The 18,689-nt window shown below is 40.3% G+C and overlaps 1 protein-coding gene across 2 annotated transcripts in view; it reads left to right on the top strand.

Annotated features, from left to right (window-relative positions):
• BDP1 (BDP1 general transcription factor IIIB subunit) overlaps positions 1-18,689 on the top strand; it is a 107,944-nt gene that overhangs the window by 46,522 nt on the left and 42,733 nt on the right. For both annotated transcript variants that reach the window (XM_089689013.1, XM_089689014.1), the window contains exons 17-25: positions 2,792-2,936; positions 3,545-3,615; positions 5,157-5,394; positions 6,233-6,589; positions 9,546-9,670; positions 12,016-12,202; positions 12,890-13,065; positions 16,855-17,059; positions 18,193-18,374. In XM_089689013.1, the coding sequence (XP_089545139.1) occupies positions 2,792-2,936; positions 3,545-3,615; positions 5,157-5,394; positions 6,233-6,589; positions 9,546-9,670; positions 12,016-12,202; positions 12,890-13,065; positions 16,855-17,059; positions 18,193-18,374 (1,686 nt within the window). The remainder of the gene's footprint in view (positions 1-2,791; positions 2,937-3,544; positions 3,616-5,156; positions 5,395-6,232; positions 6,590-9,545; positions 9,671-12,015; positions 12,203-12,889; positions 13,066-16,854; positions 17,060-18,192; positions 18,375-18,689) is intronic.

Here is an 18,689-nt window from a genome sequence, read left to right on the forward strand (position 1 = left end):
TACCTCAAATACTTCGCAGGATTGAAATGGAGAGCATTCCAATAATCCTGATAACTCTGATTTAGCCCAGATTAACTGAGCTCTGAAATAGGCCAGGTTCTGTGATCTTATCAGACTTTTGGCAGGAGTCCCGTGGGTTTTTTTTAAAATCGTCTGGATCTTTTGTCTCAAAGACTGGTTTTCCAGCTTGCTTCTTGGTCGCTGACGCTTGGCTGTTGGAAGCCCAGGTTCTGAGATCTGGACATTTCTGAATGAATGATTCCTATAATGCTAAAAGCTAGGAAGTCTATTTGTCGTTCTGTCACCGTATGTGGAAGGCATACTTTCTCTTGGTGCAAGGTGAGATGCCTTAGCCTCCAAGAAATTCTCAGTATAATGAATCCTTGCCTTCCTACCAGTGGGTTCTGGACCAGCCATTTGCCTTCAGGCCCTCCGGTTTCTACACTTGCTATCTTGTGCCATGGACTTCTGGCTTTTCATTATTTGATTAAGACCTTTGTGCAGGGTGTCTCTCATGTGGCCCCCCCATGACTCTGCAGCATCTGCATTTTGGTTCTGTTGGTGCTTAAAAAATAAATAAATAAAGAATCTCTTCAAAACTATCAGGCATATTCCCCTTTCCGCTCTCACTCACAAGGTTGTGTGCGTTGTTGCCATCATCTGTGCTAGGTGATTGTTTGAGCTTGGCAGGCTTTTCCTGTAGTAAAATATTTCTGGTCTTGCGCAAGCACTAGGTAGTGTTGAGACCATAAATGGAAAGGAATCCCCCGATTAATTTTTCATTCACCTTTTTCCATCCCTCTGACCAGTTCCAATTCATTAGAAGATTTCCCTCTATTCCCTGTATGTAGTTTGAGCTGTGAAGAGTTTCTTGCAGCCACTGCTTGCTTCAGAAACACGGCCCATCAGTTTGTCATTCCTGTTGGTCTATATAAGTGTGAATCGACTTCTCATTCCACCTTTCCACAGTGACCATAATGCCACCCTTTCCTGTCAGTAAACACTCTACTGTACATGCTACAGTTTTTCAGAATTTCAAGGCTGCTACCTGGTCTTCTGTTCTCCAAGTATTACTAGGTGAATGTTCAGGCCTTATCTGATGCTAGCTTCAGGCATAAGATCCTTGAGGCAGCTCTGCAGGGCGTTCCCAGTTCTGTTGTTTATTTTTTGTGTTCCTGTTAGTGTTCTCTTTGCTTTTTCACACCTCGCAGTTGGATTTCTTTTGGACATTACAACAATATTGAGATTCCGGTGTCCCTCAATGGACAAGAAGGAAAATAGGATTTTTGTACTAATCATAAAATCCTTTTCTTGGAGTCCATTTAGGTCCCCAGGTCCCTACCCCTCTGTGTTTATGATCATGCTCTTGGTACTTGCCACAAAATGCAATGCATTCCAGAAATAGGAAGGGTTATCCTGGGATGGCTTACATTTATTTATCTGCCAGTGTCAAATTTTCCTTTTAGGTGCCAGTATAAATTGACTGTATCAGAATTCATCCGGCCTAGTCTATTTATTTACCAACCCACCATCCCTTACTTTGCCCCCTCTATCCTCCCCCACCCACTTTATCACTTTAAAGTAGAGCTATAGGTAAATTTTACAATGGGGGGGGGGGGGGGGGGAGGACAAAGGTGTTCAACCTTATATCTTAATAGTACAGTACATGACACAGGATGTGTAGTCATAGATCATAAGTCTTATGCCGCTACTTCCAGGTGATTGCAAACTGGCAAAAGCTTTGCTGGGAATGGCCCTTTTCCTAGTGCAGCCTCATTTAACCCCACCCACTCCTTGGGACTCTGGTGGGCTTTTTTTAGTGTTTTTAGGTCATGAACCTGTTCTCTTTTGGAGAAGTTTTCTAAGCCAATTCTATCTAGAAATATTCACAACATTTTAAAAGAACGTCCATCTGCTTACTATACTTGCTGTTTCCGGAAAAGTTGCCCTCGATGTATATCTTGGGAAACTGCTCCAGAACCTCATATTAGCATAATGTCATGTTTGCTTTGGGCACTGGTTTCTGCGTCTGGTGCTCACCTTGGCACATGGTACAATGAATGTAGTTAACCACAGGGTACCATACAAGTCCAGGCTGTGTTCCATTCCTATGGAACCCAGTCACTGAAGACCTCTTTGGGGGCCCTGTTCTTCTGACACAATTTCAACTCATGCCTATGGTGCTGTTATTTTGTGTGTAATTCACCAGGTCTCTAGGATGACATTGCTGTCTGTGCGCATTTGCAGACTATTGTGGTTAAAAGCTTTGTCTGCTGAGTTTGTTTGTGAAAAGCATCTTTCAATTGTGAACACCTGTTTGGTGAATCCCTTGATAAATGATATCACTGTTCCACCTCGTACAATCGGAAAACACTTGCATTCATCCAGAAAATGCAACACATTCTCTTAATGGCACCCCTGTTGAGCATGCAACCTCATGTGTTCAGAATACATCAGGGCAGCTGCTCGGCCTAGGACTGGGAACCAAGTGGAAATCATTGGAGTAGTGGTGTCTACTTCCATGACTTTGAGCTTCCAGGGACATCAACCATGTATGGTATATGTACAGTTTCTTCGGTCCAAGCTGGACAAATGTAATTATGTATAAAATATTCATACCTGGAATTCCTTTTTTAAGACTCTGCAGTCTGCGTCTCCAACTCTTGTATAACTCAAAGTCCTAGAAATAGACCATGCATGTGTTTTATGTTCTGTGATCATAGAGGTGAATAATGTATGCTTATTGAATTGTGTTTCAGCATATATTTGAGGTTTATTTTTTTTTCTACAGTAAAGAGAAATCTCTGCCAATAAGAGGACGTCTCGTAAGACCAAAACCCAACCTGAAAAAAGCTCCAGTGAAGGATAAACCACCTGTTCCTGAGCTGAAGTCACCTCCTAAATATGATTCCCAGGACTCTGAAGAAATTGCATTGGTTTGTTTAATATATCAAATTTACAAACATGTTCAATGTCTATACGGCTCCACAGCAAACTGATTTTAACCACTTCCCTGCCGCATGGAAGCGGTTATACTGTAATCATGCTTTAGGCTACAACCATGATCCTGGTATTGTTTTTTTACTGCTGGTGATTCTCTTTTGAGTAAAAGTAATCCGAGCAGCTAAGCAGCTGCTTGATTACTTTTACAGGTGGTGGAAGGGGTCCCACCTCCTTCCTCTTTTTGTATGGCTCTATTTGCACTGCACCCGCACCAAAAACGCGCAGGAGAACACCTTCCTGATTAGTAACCAAAAACTGATGCACCCAGAGGGAGAGTTTTTTTTTTTTCCCCTCCCGCTATCACTGATAGCAGTGAAGATAAAACAAGGGTCTAGCCCTGCCCCTTGTCATTGTGAACAGAAGAATTTTGGATTCACTTCTGCTTTCAAATCATGCTAAATTACTGTACTATATGTTGTTGGCTCATGTTTTCAGTAAATATGGTACTTATGGTTTTTAAATTTGCTGGTGTTTAATTCTATCTGAAGAGCATAATGTGTCTTTCTGTCTAATGTCAGTTGTCATTTGTATGCTTTCAAAGGTACCCTGCAGTATTGTCCTGACACCTCTATGCATTTCCAATTATGAGGAAGACGCTCTCATTAAGGCAAAGTAAGCTGCTTTTGAAATTGTTTGCCTTCTCTTACTTTTTACACAAGCAGTATTCGTAGAGGAGTCTGTTCAGAGTGATGCTGTGTTTGCATAAATCTTAATTGAAGCACATGATTATATGATTAAGAGTGTTTCTCAAGATTACCAATTTACTTCTGCAGGAAGCTCTGTTCTTATCAGAAAACAATATGAGAGAATTCACTTAGGGCCTGATGTAGCAAAATCTTAGCAAGAGCCAGCCACTACTTGATTCCATTGATAGGATTTAGACTCTCAGGGCAGCATTGAGTCCGATTTTCGATTGTGGTAGTAATGACTGTAATTCTGACATTTTTGCACAAAGCAAAATTTGACGGTCAATGTTGATTTTCTTTTACATCACGGGACACTGAAGACTTGATATTCGTGACTACTTGGGTTATGCTGCCAACTGCAGGTGAATGCACACTGGCCAGTAGGGGAAGAAATCCCCATCCAGGCATAAACCCTCCTAGCTTAGCTAAGCCTCAGTTTTTAGCTAGTGTCTTAGATGTTGGATATGCCTAAAGATGTCTCACTGAGAATTTTCCATATAAGCAATTTCCTGGCCTCTTCCTAACACTTCACTGGCATGGTGTATACAGGTCCAGGACAGTGATCCCCCTGGAGGGGAGTCTAGTCCCTGAAGGCCTTGAGGGACATGCCTACTGAGATGGGCGAAGAGTGAGCCTAATGGTTGCACCACACTGAAATTCTTTCTGATTTGTCCATATTCTGCCTTCAGCCCTTAATTGTTGCCTCTCTCCTGTATTGTACTCCAGGAAAAGGATTTTACAGGTATGTAAAAAATCCAGTTTTTTGGTTTCACCTGTCAAATCTGTTTCTTTGAGTACATCACAGGACACAGAGATCTACCCCCTCTGGTCTGTTTCTTTGTTGCTTGCTACAGAACTGAGATCTAACTGAGCTGGTAGGGGTTATGTTTGGGCAGGGATTCAGGCTTTTTTTTTTTTTTTTTTGTTTTTTTTGTTTTTTTTTCTATTTCTGGTGAGTGTCCCTTCACCCTAAGGTGGCAGCATATCCCAAGTAGTCATGATTATCCTTTGTGTCCCAGTGCTGTACTTTAAGAAAAGGATTTTACAAGTAAACTAAAAATCTAAATTGGTAGAACATTCAGTGTTTTCTACCTAGACAGAGTAGCAGCATAAACAAGAACTTGGGGAAAGAAATGCTCTGCATGGTACCAGTCCCTCTCAAATACCGGTGCTGGGAACACCTGGCTTGAGTTGCAGAGTGAGATATTGTTTTTGCTATTAAAGTACTAAAATTATAGCCGTGATCACTTTGCACATAACTGTCCCACAACCTTACCTTCTAATCCTTCTATGACAACACACAAACTTAATGAACTCATGCAAGATTAGATATAGTTGCCAGTTACCCCTTTAAAAAGCACTAATGCCTTATTTGAGTCAAGGATAGCAGCATCATTCCTAACCTGCTGATTTTTAGGTATGTGTGAAGCTCTTCTTCCTCTCAATGCTGATAATTTTTTGTTTTAGGGCTGAATCCTCTACTAGCTCCCAGGAACAGTGTACAAAATCTAGCATAAAACCTGCACCACTTGCCCGTGGATACTTACAAAGACCAAAGCCAAATACAACAAAGACTTCTAGAAAAGAAGAATGTGAAGAAATTGAAGGCTCAGAGAAATGTGATAAAGTTTCATCTGAAGATATGACAGGAGTCGCTGGCAATAAATTAGTCAGTTACATTCAGAGTGACGTTGTGCTTGAAAATGTACGTTTTTACATTAATTGAAAAATAAAATGACGATTACATCCATTGAGCATGTTAGAATTATCCAACCTGTTCATGCCACTATGCAAGGAATCTTGCAAAATATTTATGCAGTAGTCCTTGCACACTGCAAGGAATATTTAATATTGACAGGTTTTGTTATGATACTACCTCTCTATAAAGAATCCTCTTCCTATTGTAGCATGCTGGTACTGCTTCCTGGTTCATTGTATACATGAATAGGTGGCTCTAATTACTGTAAGTGCACCAATGCTATTCATAGATTTTCCAACTATTTGTAAAATGTCTCTAACCTATTGATGATAAATTCCTCTCATTCATGCAAGATGGAATGAACTGATTCCTGCTTATACGCCAAGTTGTTAAGCGATCAGAGCTGCCCTCTGGTGCACCCATATTATTATTATACAGGATTTATATAGCGTCAATAGTTTGCTCAACGCTTTACAATATAAGGGGAGACCATACAGCAACAATACAGTTCAATTTAAGAGGGATAGGAGGGCCCTGCTCCTTGGAGCTTGCGCCTGGGAAGGCAAATTTCTCATTGTCCACCATTGTTGAGTGCTTGTATATGACCACTCTTATGAGTGAATAATAAAGGAAAAATCAGAAGGTAATCCCAATAATGTGGCTTGTCCGTTCACAGTGGTACTGTGGGTAGTGATATCTTATCTCTTAATGTGAAGACATTTAAGCCCTTTCCTGATTCAGTTACTTTATAAACAGCAGAACCATCATAGCTATGCTGATTTTTGCTTAGGCAAGTTAAGCTTGGTAATTGCATTGTAAAACTTTTTCTGTGTTTATTTTATAGCGCAAAGAACAAGTTGACACATCTACACATAAGGACACATGTCTTGATTTTGCCACTGTCCAAGATTCTTGTATGCCAATTAAAGAATCTCTCTCCCAGCCTTGGAATTCTATGCAGGAAGTCATCCCAGAGCCTGATCGTGCAATGAGCCTTGTGCAGGAGTCTAAGGCAGAGAGTAAAACGTCTCCCATTAAACGATCTCAAGAACAGCTTCAAACACTGAAGCCTAATGTTCTGAAATCATGTGACCGTGAAGGAATATCTGGATTTAGATTAGAAGGAAATGTTGATATTACTCCTCAGAATGCTGGGGAAGATGGGAAAGGCAAGATAAATGACCTTTCTGACTTGGGAAAAGTAAGTACTAGTACTGGATAAAAATCAATGTGTATCTTACATATATTAATTTCTTTGTTGTCCATTGAGGGGCACAGCAATTTAAATACAGTTTGGTTATACTGCCGCTTTTGAGAGATTGGGACACTGATAAACAAAAAGTTTTAAGCCGGTCCTCATATGATTTTTCTTTACCCAGTTCTTCCTCAGTTTTATGCTTATGTCCTAGGAGGTTGGCATGCCTTTTCTTCAGCTCTGCTGACTCCGTTTTGATCACCTGTCTGCTGATCAGAACCGAGTGGGCAGATGACAGGTCCGTGTCCACTGTTTATGCTCTTCGGGCAGCTGGGTGTAAACGGACTCCACTGTTTGTTTACACCTGGCTGCCCTCCACAAGCCCCCACCAGTCCATAGGGTGAACGGACCATCCAATTAGGTCTGCCTGCAAAACTTGACAGGCCGACCTGATCAGACCCTTTGTGTGAATTAATCTTTTTGCCAGCCTTCTATCCTTGTGCGTTTTTCTTCTTGATTACTTTAATCAAGATTATCATGACACTGCTGGCGTTTTCCTTTGTGACTTCAATCAAGACTACTTTGCCATACTGCTGCCTGAGCTGGTCCCCATATCCGCTGCTAACCACTAAATCAACTGTACCAACAACAGGAATGTCTCACACCCAGATACAATAATTTTAGCCAGTAAAAACAAACTCTACTTTCGCATGTTTCTCTCTGCACATTGCTTTCTCAAAGAGCGACAAAACCACTACCCATACACCATTATACAGAAATATTCATTCTATTATGCTGGGTGTGTGTGTATATACATATATATGTGTGTACAATTGGGTACAAATACCGGTCACTGCTTATGCTATCACAAGGGATGTTTTTCATTTTAAAAAAATTAAAGGAACAGTGTAAAACAAAGTTTTTAATAGAAAAAAAAGCACCCGTCTCCCAGTGCTAATGTGTAAATGTCTTACGCATAAGACTGGCGCGCATATGTAAACGGTGATCGCACCACATGTTAGATATCACCGAGAACATCAGATTGAGAGCAATCATTTTAGCACCAGCCCTTCTGTTTAACTCTAAACTGGCAATATATAAAGGCCTTTAAAACGTCGTCTATGAAGATTTTTAGATACCGTAGTTGTTACCATTCCATGAGCGTACGCAGTTTTAAACCATGACATATGTGTTTGTGCACTAAAATTAAAGTGTGTTTTTTTTTCCCTGAAAATTTGAAGGTTAAAAATGGCTGTGCAAATATCATTTGACATAAAAAAAAAAATTTTCAACAACCACCATTTTATTCTTCAGGGTCTTTTGCTTTCAAAATATATAATGTTTGGTGGTTCTGAGTAATTTTCTAGTAAAAAAAAAAATGTGTATTGTTTTTTTTTTACATGTATGCAAGAAGTGTCAGAATTGGCTCGGGGGTCAAGTGGTTAATAATAAAATCTCAACTTTACTTAGTGCAATTGTATCTCTTCAAAATGCTAGAAACATCATTTAAACGTAACCTGTAGAGTGGTGGATTCATAAGTAGAGACTTTTAACATCACATTTAATCCACACATGATCCTCCTTCTATTTAAATATACTCAGTTTATTTAAAAGGTGTTTTGTATCGGTGACAAAACTTGGTAGTCCTGTGACAAAAGGTTGTAACTGTATGTCAGTCCTTTCCCTTTGTCCTGTACTGGAACTAGCCAAAGAGATTTCACTCCACTGCCCAGATATGGTCAGAACAGTTGGGGGGGGGGGTCTACATAGCTGCATCATCTTTTTTTTCAGGAAAACTGGGTCTCTGCTTGTCCTCCCTGAAGATCCCAAGGAAAGACATCATGCTCCCTCTTCTACCATTGGTGGCTCAGGCTACTCATTTCCAGGTTTTATGCCTCGGCCTAGCAAACTATTTTTTTTTTTTTTTTACTGTTGATTTTATTTGTTGTTTTGTCAGTTTTTTTACTCCCATTTTGATAGTGTTTTTTTCCCACCTGTTTTTGGTGGATCATTGCTTGACATCTCTCACTGGCAGGGGCCCATTGCTCCTTCAGTCAGTAGTTTTCCTTTGCTGGTGTTTTTCTTGGTCCTGTACTGCTTTCTTACCATCCTAAAACAGGCTGGGTAGAGCAAAGGTTTTACAGGGTCTAGTTTGCAACTTATTCTTGTTTGTCAGTATCCCAGACTCTTGTCGGTGGCTCTATTAGCCAATTGTATTACAATTTCTTTCTCCCTTAATGGATTTCAAGAGAGTGATTTTACAAGATGTACAATAATCTTATTTTTCCAACCAGCAATAACTGGATACATTTATCCACACCATTTAAGCGTTATTAAACCCACAACAGTAAAATCAGTCTGTAGATGCAGTAAAGTATACTTGTCATATTCACTGTGGAGCCTAAGGGGTTAATCCTTTGTATTGTGTAAAAAGGCTGTTTGATCCTGTCCTCTCTGATCCTCCCCTTCTTCCACAGTCTCCAATCCATCTGCTGATAGTATATAGCCTCGGAGGCATGCTGCACATGCCCAGCTTAGTGTGTGTCTTTTTTTTCTTTCTTTGGGAGGGTGTATGTGATCAGCACAGACCCAATCAGCACTGTCCAGACAGAGGGTCAGGGGTTTTGCAGCCTCATAGAACAGTCAGCAGAGAATGAAAACTCCTCCTACAAGATTAACCCATGCTCTGCTGGACACTGATAGAAGTCACAAGACTAAATGCTACAATGCTAAATACTGGTGATGAGAAAAGGTATTTAGCAGTTTATATTTGCTAAAATAATTGCATTTCCATGTTCTGTGTACTGAGGGAGACCAGATATAGTGAATGCAGGGTCCTGGGTTTAGTAACACTTTAATGGGTCAGCTCTGTGTTTTTGTCTTGGCTAAAAAAAAAAAAAAATATGTATTCATCTCCTGAAGATTTTACTTAAACAGTGAATGCTGGAAATCTTTTATTTAGCCCACAGATATTATAAAGGAAGCCTCCACTTCAGATGAAAGTTGTGTGCACCAGGAGAATCGCGTAAAGCCGGCAGAAATGGGTCCGATTCTACCAAGAGATCCAAAATCTGAAGCTGGTGTAAAGTAAGTGTTTACATTGTAACTAGGGATACACCGATACCCTTTTCTTTTTTTTTTTTTTTTTTTTTTTGGATATCAGCGAGTATGAGTGCTGATCCTTGCAGTGGGCTAGACTGCTTTTGGTCAGAAGCCTGGGTTCACACAGGAACAGTGGGTAAACCGCATGCGATTTGCACAGAAATATACAATGACGCAGCAGAAAGATTCCCCCATCCACCCCAAATGTGTGGAGGAGGGAATTGCATTGTTTTTTTTTTTTTTGTGTTCAGACTATCCGTTGAATAATAAAAAAAAAATTTACCCGCCTATGGGCCAGCTTTAGGCTTTATTCACACAGCAGTAAAAATATGCATATTCATGTGTTTTTTAATGACAGATCTGAACACTGTTTTCAATGGAGCCATTCATACATGCATAAACATGAGCTGTTTTCACATCTGTAACACAATCCAAAAATCTGCGTCTAAGCACATGCGATTTACGCACTTACGAATGCATACGTGTGTTAATTAAAGTTTCCATATCGAAAATAAAGAGGTTAATTAACTTCTGAAAATTCTCGTATAACAATAGAATTTCGCAAGTGATGTAATGTATTGTATTTTTGGACAAAAACTGTACTGAATAAACAAAAATCATATCATCTGGTGTCGTATGAGAAACATGTTTATGTGTCCCTTCGGATAATTTCTGATGAACTGTCGTGATCGGCTGTCGAAAGCTGCATACGAATGATCAGATTATCGTATGATTTCTTTGAAAATGGCATTTTTTGTACGATTTTCTGATCGTGTGTACGAGGCTTTAATGTCATCCCCACACAGACGCTAGCTAGTTTCTAAACTAGTAGTTTCTAAACTTTTAACCCTTTTTTGGGACAGACTGTGTTCAGATTTAATTTATGGCTGATAATGAAGAACTGCAAACACAGTACAAACAGGGTTAATTATGTTATGCATTACTCCACTGCTCCCTCCTAATAATCACAAAGCAGGGAGAGCATGTAAGGATTTTTAAGCAAATTTTAATTTTTTTTTTTTTTTAAGTTTTATATTATTTTAATGGTTATGTTACTGGCAACATGTACCAAATATAAAGTAGGCGATATCACAATTTAGCTGCAAAAGTGGAAAACTGTATGAACTCCTGTCTAAATTGGCCCTAGTATATGTATGTATGTATGAATGTGAGTTAAGGACCTTAGATTGTACGCCCCTTTGAGGGTTAGGGACTGATGTGAACATACAATATGTATGTAAAGCGCTGCGTAAATTGACGGCACTATATAAGTCCTTGAAATAAATAAAATAAATAAATAAAAATACATTTCAGCCAGTTCCTGGAGAAAGTCACTCAGTTAGTGGCCCTATCAGGGCCACTTCCTGTCCGACATCCGTAAATTGAAAAATTGAAGGAGTCAAGCAGAAAATTGTTGGTCGAACAGCAGCTGCATCTAATCAGTTGCAGCCAGTGTTCAGGTATTTTAAAAAGCTGGCTGTCAACACAATAGCTGCAGCCAAGATTTGACCATCTGTGCTGTATAGCGTGGTTGGAGGAATCCGTTCAATGTTTTTCATTCAGCTTGTAGACTGAACGAAAAATCGATAAGTGTTTGGTCAGCTTTACATACTGCGGACTCTGTATCTGATGGACATGGGAAAAGCATGGGATCTCTGATATGTTTATAAAGAGAACCTGTCACTGTTTAAAAAAAATTGTTTCCTGCACATACTACTTGATTATGCACTCCTTATCAAAAGAGCTCTTCCCTGTACTTTTTAAAGTGGTAGTAAACTCTTCTTTAATAATTTTACCTATAGGTAAAATTATAATAAAGCTTACCTATAGGTAAAATTAATATCTCAAACGTGAACCATTTAGGAGATATTAGCCTTTTCTGATAGCATGCGCACTGAAAGAACGGCATACCCCTGCCGTTCCTTCGTGGAACGTCATCGCAGCTCGGCCAATCAGCCGGCCAGAGCTCGCGAACCCGGAAGGAAGACTGGGTGAAGATGGAAGCCCCGGGGAGCCATGACAGCGCTCCATTGGAGGGCTAAATTTCAAGGTAAGTCTACTAGTCCATTATGCTGTTAACTTACAGGGGCTTTTTTTCTTTTTTTTTGGGATGCGGTTTACTACTGCTTTAACTCTTTTGTGGGAAAGAAGAAAAAAAAAAACAAATTTTTTTTTTTTGCGTGCTCAGGCAGTGAAAGTGGATAGTAATTGTACAGTATGGGCAATTGTGCAGTCAGCAACAGTTTTAAGGGCATAGATTTGTTTTGGTAGAAAGTTTTTTGTTCATATCCTACCTGTCTTGACTATATTGTTTCTTGGGTTTTGTTTAGCTCGTTAGGGGAAGTGCAGCAACCTGCAAAACCTACAGTTATAACAAGAGGACGATTACAGAGACCAAAGCCAAATGTCCGGGCATTGCCTAGGAGAGGTGTCCTGACTTCTTCAGATAATTCTAGGAATAAATCTGAAGTTGAAGTCGGTGAGAAGGCCCCTGAATCCAATCGGCCAGCTACAAGCGTAAGAAACTCATTCTTGCAATTTTTCTGTTTAAAACATTTTTATTAAGACAGTTTTTTGCTTACAGACTTTCATCGCTATTTTTTTTTTACCTTCGCTTATGATTTCTTTAAAACATCACTGAATTTGTACTGAAGATCACCATGTCTGATCTCTCCCAACTCATAAAGCTTCTCTAGTGAAGTCAATATTTGAAATATATTACACTTATTTTACACTGCTCCTCATAGCACATGGAATAGCAATAACATATTGATACCAAGCATTCTCTGGCAAGAAGTGGGTAAACTGTCTAACCTCAGTTGAATGTGGGAGCAGCCACAATATAATTGACTTGAAAAGTAATTTGGAGCTTACAGAAATGTCTCCAATTGGAATGTCTGCGTTTACATCAGATACTTAAGAGATCCTTTATAATGGTGATATGATTTTTTTTTTCCACTACCCTGACCATGCAACTGAAAAATATACAAATTGATCTGTTCAGTTGATATTCAGCTATTAACTGATGTATTTTTCGTTATACCTTTCTAAAATTCAGCTTAGTAAAGAGTGGATGAAGGGATAGCTCTTTCCCCTCTCAACTTTTTATTCTCTCCATAAATCAGCCCCACTTTAGTGCATTTTAAGTAAATTGCGCTGATAGAAACAATTCCTATAATAACCTACTTCATTTTTTTTTTCCAGTTTGAATCCAAGAAAGCTCCTGTCCTAGCAAAGGTGGCTACAGAAGACAAACCCTTCAGAGAAGAAATCTCTCATTCACATATCCTTTCAGTGGAGACCATTAGCCTGCCTAGGGCAGACAAAATTGAGAGCAAGGAGTCTTCTTCAGTGTCTGTGGATGATTCAGCTCCTGTTAGGTATGTTATTGGTTATAGTTTACTTGTACATTGTTTTTCTTGTAGCCTAGATGTGCTCTACTTACTGCACAGGATTCCTTATGACTGTTGAAGTGTTGCACAATTCGTAATTATTGATGGTCCCTTTCCACTGCTCCAATGGTATGGCAGTATTGGAACCATGCGTAATTCAAATGTCTCCTGATGGCCTCAGATTTGAAGCTGGTATGTGCTAGGATGCTGGGACACATTGCACATCAATGTATGTACAGTGGATAGGATATAAAAAGTCTACACACCCCTGTTAAAATGTCAGGTTTCTGTGATGTAAAAAAATGAGACAGATAAATAATTTCAGAACTTTTTCCACCTTTAACGTAATATATATATTAGGTGGAGGGAAGTAAAAATAAAAAACTAAAATAATATGGTTGCGTAAGTGTGCACACCCTTAAACTAATACTTTGTTGAAGCACCTTTTGATTTTATTCCAGCGCTCAGTCTTTTTGGGTATTAGTCTATCAGCATGGCACATCTTGACTTTGCAATATTTACCCACTCTTCATTGCGAGGGCATCTAATGTGCACAGCCCACTTCAGATCACCCCACAGATTTTTGATCAGATTCAGGTCTGTCCTCTGGCTGGGCCATTCTAAAAATGTCATCTTCTTCTGGTGAAGCCATCCCTTTGTTGATTTAAATGTGTGCTTTTGGTCATTGTCATGCTGAAAGATGAAGTTCCTCTTCATATTCAGCTTTCTAGCAGAAGCCTGAAGGATTTGTGCCAATATTGACTGGTATTTGGAACTGTTCATTATTCCCTCTACCTTGACTAAGGTCCCAGTTCCAGCTGAAGAAAAACAGCCCCTAAGCATGATGCTGCCACCACCATGCTTCACTGTGGGTATGGTGTTCTTTTGGTGATGTGCAGTGTTGTTTTTGCTCCAAACATATCTTTTGGAATTATGGCCATAAAGTTAAACCTTGGTTTCATCAGACCATACACATTTTCCCACATGCATTTGGGAGACTTTAGATGTGTTTTTGCAAAATTTAGCCGGGCTTGGATGTTTTCCTTCGTAAGAAAAGGCTTCCATCTTGCCACTGTACCATATAGCCCAGACATATGAAGAATATGATAGATTGTTGTCACATGTGCCACACAGCCAGTACTTGCCAGATATTCCTGCAGCTCTTTTAATGTTGCTGTAGGCCTCTTGGCAGCCTCACAGACCAGTTTTCTTTTTGTCTTTTCATCAATTTTGGAGGGACATCCAGTTCTTGGTAATGTCACTGTTGAGCCATATTTCTCCACTTGATGATGACTGTCTTCCCAATGTTCCATGGTATATCTAATGCCTCGGAAATTCTTTTGTACCTTTCTCTTGACCTTTTAACAATGAATTCCCTCTTATGCTTTGGAAGCTCTCTGCGGACCATGGCTTTTACTGTAGGATGCGACTAAGAAAATGTCAGAAAAGACCTACTAGAACTGCTGCTTTATTTGGGTTTAATCAGAGACACTTTAAATGATGGCAGGTGTGTACGGACTCCTATTTAACAAGATTTTGAATGTGATTGCTTAATTCTGAACACCGCTACATCCCCAGTTGTAAGAGGGTGCGCACACTTATGCAACCACATTATTTTAGTTTTTTTATGTTTATCCCCCCCAATAAGGTGGAAAAAGTTCTGAAATGATTTATTTTTGCCTCATTTTTGTACATCACAGAAACCTATATGTGCTGTACAAGTGTGGCAAGTGAATGAACTGTTGTTTTGTTACATTCTGTTAATTAACTAGTTGCCGACCGCAGATAGCCGAATGACGGCTAAACTGCGGCCAGCCAGTTCTGAGTGGACGTCATATGACGTCCTCCCAGAACACGCTCTAAGGGCGTGCACCCGGCGATCTCCGTGATCGCTGTGTCCTACGGACACAGCTGATCACGTGATGTGGTAAAAGGCCAATCACAGCGGCCTTTTACCACGTGATCAGCGGTGTCCAATGACACGCTGATCTGAGGGAAATGCAAGTGCCGGTTCTCGGCTGCACTTTCCTCACGCTGTCAGATCGTGAGGAAAGTACTGCCGAGAACCGGCAGTTGTCAGAGCGGGGATCGGCACTGATGATCAGTGCCCTGATGATCGGTGCCCAGCAGTGCCACCCGCAAGTTCCGCCCACCTGTGCCCAGCAGTGCGCCCACTAGCTCCGCCCACCTGTGCCCAGCAGATCACCCACCTGTGCCCAGCAGTGCACCCACCTGTGCCACTCTGCAGTGTCACACACCTGTGCCCAGAAGTGCCACCTACCTGTGCCCAGCAGTGCCACCCACCTGTGCCCACCCACCTGTGCCCACCAGTGCTGCCCACCAGTGCCACCCACCAGTGCAGCCCAGCAGTGCTGCCAGTCAGTGCCACCAGTCAGTGCCCAGGGGTTGTGCCAGTCAGTGCCACCAGTCAGTGCCCAGCAGTGATGCCACTCAGTGCCGTCTATCAGTACCCATCATCAGTGTCACCTATCAGTGCCGCCTATCAGTGCTGCATATTAGTGCCGCCTATCCGTGCCACCTCATTAGTACTGCCTATCAGTGCCCTTTAGTGCTGCCTATCAGTGCCCATCAGTGCTGCCTATCAGTGCCCATCAGTGCTGCCTCATCAACGCACATCAGTGAAGGAGAAAAAATACCTGTTTGAAAAATTTTATAATAGAAACAAAGAAACTTTTTTTTTTTTTTCAAATTTTTTGCACTTTTTTTATTTATAGCGCAAAAAATAAAGCGCCCAGTGGCGATTAAATACCACCAAAAGAAAGCTCTATTTGTGAGAAAAAAATGATCAAAATTTCATATGGGTACAATGTTGCATGACCGTGCAATTGTCAATCAAAGTGCGGCAGCGCTGAAAGCTGAAAATTGGCCTGGTAAATAAGGGGGTATAAGTGCCTGGTAGGCAAGTGGTTAAAGCTGGGTACACGCAGGCTGAAAATCATCCAAAAACAGCTTCTGTTGAATGGGCATGCTGTAAAACCAGCATCCAACCAGATTTTGATTGGTGGTGGCACAGACTTTAAAACAGTTTTACAGTTTGTAAAATGCATGATTTTTTTTTTTTTTTTTTTTTTAGAAGTACACAATATACGGTAGTATGACATGTCATCACAATGTAAAAACAGTGGCAGAGACATGCACAATGCATACAGACTAGACTGCAAAGTGCGCTAGCAACAAAATGCATACAGACAGGAGTGCAAAGTTAACTAGCAATAAAATGCACCATTAAACACTACATTGACATGATAGAACTAAAGTCTAAGGGCCAAAATACCCTTTGAAAAACGACACTGTTTTGTGGCAGAAAACTTGTAGGTAGACAGTAGTAACATGTTCATACTGAGAAGGTAGTACCACCTACAGGTACAGTACTAAAATCTGTGATTTGCAGACTTCATGTCCGTAACGGACATTCATGGACAGATGTAAAAATCACAGATTTTTTCAAATTGCCCATGAATTTACTGATGGTTGGCAACCCTGGTGGGGAGGGCGGGGGGGCTTGGGGCAGGGAGGCAGTTCCCCCGGCAGAACTCAAAGGTACAGTGGAAGAGATCGCCACATTAACATTGCTTGTGTTAGTATGGCAATGCCATTTTTTGTTCAGCCCACTGGGTTGAATGGGAAAAAAAACATATGCTATATTGCCTTTTGATCTGTAGCTGGTGGCTTTTGTGCCATTCATTTGAATTTTGAACACCTCAGAATTCTATATGGAAATTTGTAATTTTGTTTTTTTTTTTTTTTTTTTTTTAGAATGAAAAAGGAATTAAGTGGCTCTGAAGATGAGAAAAGTGCAGCGCAAAGCAAATCAACTTTGACACGGAGTAGATTGGTGAGACCAAAGCCAAATTTGGGCAGTTCAGTTACGCGTACCACAGTATCTGCTTCTCAGAAGTGTGATGGTAATGAAGAAGGGAAAAGAAGAAAAGGTGATATCAATACTTCACGTATGGAAAATGTAAGAGAGCAAATGCTTAATGTGCCTCTACATCTGTTTTTTGATTTACTGTAACTTTTTTATTCTTTGCTTGAGTCTAGCTTTACATGGCTTTTAAAATGAGGAAGGTTAGTCCTAGGCGAGAGTCAGTCTGCCTAAAAAGAGATGATTGCTGTCTGTGTCACTGATGGATACATTCACCCTGTTAATTTGTCCTGGTGACCATTGTCAGCTAGACTAAAAGTAATGGGAAGTTCAAAATTTACAGTTTTACAACTTTACACAGCAGGAGGGTGAAATCCTCTAGTGGGAACACCTGTTCAAATGGCAACTGCATAAGACTGGAAAGTCCACTCCCTTTGGAAAGGCTTATTTTCATTCCCTGTTTTCAGAAAGTAAAGGGAGATATATCAAACCGCACACTGACAGCAAAACAAAGTGCGACTTTAAAGCCGTATTAAGCCCATTACCTAAAATGTCATCTATTTCAGCTTACCAATCATTACATGTGGTGGATGAATTACTTATCCTTTTTTAGGCATTTGTTTCCTGGTGATCTGGCCAGTAACACACCCATATCAGAGTGCCCCCATTCTCAATGAAGGAGCACAGTGGCACCTTTGGACAGCAGCATTGATTAAATTAGTAGGAGGGGAATGCTAGGTGTACTAGCAGATTTAAATACACTAACAAAAGTAAGCAAAACTCCAGCTAACATTTCTAAATCGGTTACAGCAAAAAAGTTTTCCTTTTTGGACAAAGCTTTCATATAAATATATAAAAGCTGATCATTGTAAGCACCCCTCTCAGTAGTAAATAGTTTGTCTCATCCCTCTATTACAGCTGCAGGGCAGCTTAGTCTATTGAAAAATGGACTTACTGGCCATATCACCAGGTGGAAATAAGGGAAAAGAGGCTAAAAAAGAAAGCAAATGCAGTGCTTGCATCTAACACTTGGTAGGCTGTAACATAATGTTTTCTTTTGGTTTTAATACCGTTAACCCTTCCTTATGCTATCCAAAAAAAAAAGATAACTTTGGTTACGCAGACATCTAAAATACAAGAAACAGCATGAATGTTCCTTTTTTCGAAAAGTATATGTGGGAAAATTTCAACCCAAGTTAAATGTTTCTCTGTTTTATTTTGTGTTACAGTTGTCACAATACAATGCAGGAGAAAACCCTGTACTTGCAAATACTGATACAGAAGACACTGCCTCCCCAGAAGAGATCACTCAGTCATTTATCCTTCCACTGGAGACCATTGTTCTACCTGCTGTGGATCAGATGGACAGTCAGGAGTCTGCTGTGTCTATGGATAATTCCTCTCATGTCACGTATGTTCATACCTGTGTTGCTTATTTTACTTTGCAAATGACTTGTGGACTATAAACGCTCTCTATGGGAATTCTGTGCAAAAGTATCCAGTATTGCTGGCTGGCTTTCTTGACAGCACCTACCTAACAACAAATCTAAATTGTTTTCAAGTTTTGCAAGTCACAGGATTTTGCATGCTTTTGGCATTTTTGTGGAATCCTAAAGTGGATTAAATTAAAGGTACAAAAACTGTAAGCAGGCAGGCTATTGTAGAAGAGACATACTGTGTGTTAAAACAAATGTGCCTGTCTGTTTGCAGTTATCTTTACAGTGTG

The sequence above is a fragment of the Staurois parvus genome, unplaced genomic scaffold, assembly GCF_062004578.1.
Source record: "Staurois parvus isolate SC_StPar_1 unplaced genomic scaffold, SC_StPar_1.0 ptg000466l, whole genome shotgun sequence".
Classification (NCBI taxonomy): domain Eukaryota; kingdom Metazoa; phylum Chordata; class Amphibia; order Anura; family Ranidae; genus Staurois; species Staurois parvus.